Source organism: Merops nubicus, unplaced genomic scaffold (assembly GCF_000691845.1).
Source record: "Merops nubicus isolate BGI_N331 unplaced genomic scaffold, ASM69184v1 scaffold40820, whole genome shotgun sequence".
Lineage (NCBI taxonomy): Eukaryota > Metazoa > Chordata > Aves > Coraciiformes > Meropidae > Merops > Merops nubicus.
In genome coordinates, this window is record NW_008585569.1 from 302 (window position 1) to 2028 (window position 1727).

The 1727-nt window shown below is 59.8% G+C and overlaps 1 protein-coding gene across 1 annotated transcript; it reads right to left on the bottom strand.

The window, feature by feature from the left end:
- Positions 1 to 309: 309 nt before the first annotated feature.
- Positions 310 to 1446, bottom strand: DOHH (deoxyhypusine hydroxylase/monooxygenase; the record flags this gene model as incomplete). The annotated part of the gene is made up of 2 exons (XM_008947870.1): positions 310 to 592; positions 1370 to 1446. Coding segments are annotated over 2 exons (360 nt in total), but the record flags the coding sequence as incomplete, so codon positions are not given.
- Positions 1447 to 1727: the final 281 nt, after the last annotated feature.

Consider the following 1727-nt stretch of genomic DNA (forward strand, 5'->3'; position numbering starts at 1 on the left):
CCAGGCCCAGGCGGGGGATATTAGGCCAGACTGGTCGTTCCCAAGCCAACATTACAGACCATGCCCCTCTGCCACTCCAGCACCCCCAAGAAAAGGGGCCTGGAGGGCAACGAGGGGGCTGTGAAACCCCCAAAAGCAGCGAGGGGGCTGTGAAACCCCAAAAAGCAGCGAGTGCTCTGTGCCGTGGCTCTCGCAAGCAAGCTGGGGACAGCAGCTCTAGCAACAAAGGCGTGAAGAGCCTTGAGGGGGGTCCCACAGCTCTGGCAGCCCTGGATTTGGGTTCTGCAGGGGATTGGCATGCAGGCTCACCGTCAGCCAGTGCCGGTTCTGCAGGGGATTGGCAGGCAGGCTCGCCGTCGGCCAGTGCCAGCACAGCAGCCTGGCCCCCCAGGTTGCGCAGGGCAAACATGGCCCTGTAGCGGTCGAAGAGGGAGCAGGACTCGTCCAGGAGGGTGTCCCGGAGCTTGGCCACGTCCGTCTCCTCAGCAGGGGGGGCAGGATCCACGGAGAGGTAGGGGCTGCTGCCCAGCTCCTCCTTGTTCTCCTGCAGCCACTCCAGCCTTTTCACTGCCAGCTGACACGTCTCTGCCACCTGTGGGGACGGGGACACAGCCCTGGCTCAGCGCTGGGGAGTGCCCGGGGGGTGCCCCGGGGGTCCCCGATGGTGGCTGGGTGCCAGCACAGAGCAGGGTGCAGCTCACAGTGCCCCTGCCCTCAGCTAGGGGCTGCCCAGGAGAGACCCACCCCACCTACAGGACCAGCAGTGCTGTGCCTGCATGCCGGGGTCTAAACCCCGAGCCCTGGCTCAGGGTTGACAGATGGATGATGCCCACAGGCAGGCAGGAGAGACCTTCCTCCTGGTCTTCTCTCAAGGCCTGGCCAACTTAGGGTGAAAACTAATAAGAGATCCCCCCAGGTCTCCTGCCTCTGGAGCTCATAATGTCAAAGCTGGCTCTGCTTGCAGTGAACACTGTCAGGTTTCTGTCGGTGGAAGGGCTCCCCTGGTGTTCACCACAAGTAGAGTTCCCAGCAATGATGGGACAAGAGAAAGACCAGGGCAGAAAGATGATGTCTATAACAATATTTTTCCTTGGGAATTACTATATGATTGGGACTGGACTGATGACCTGGCTCATTCCTTCCCCCATGGGCTGGTTTCCAACCCTGCTCACTCCTTTCTTTGCTGCATCATATACCACGAGTGAACACATCATTCTGTTCCACTGGTTGTTAGCCACTTCAGAATTTTCCTATATATTTTGGAATGGGACAGTCAACTCTGGCCTGTGTGCTTCCTATTAGTGGCCTTATCCTTCCTACTGGGACTCCCAGTCAGCAAAAGAGTGAAACAATTCCTCAGGAGCCTCACCTCAACCACAGGGTCCTCCGAGTAACGTTTCAGGATGTCCAGCACCTCAGGATTCCCGATAGCACCCAGAGCTTCACCTGAAAGGACACGCCAGGGTCTTACTGAGATGTCTACACAAGGAGCACGCTGCTCCATCCTCTGGAAAAGCCTCGCCCTGCTCTGGAGGAGGGAACCAGCCTGGCTCTGACCCACCCTAAATGAGGTAGCCAAGCAAATAACCACAGCAGAAGCCAGGCTGCCCAGCGGGGAGGGGGAGGCTCGGCCAACCAGCCCAGCCGGGTGCTGGGGTGAGGCAGCTCCACACCACGACGCTGAGGCCGGGCCAGCCCAGCACGGGCTGCTGGGCGTTGGGGGGGAC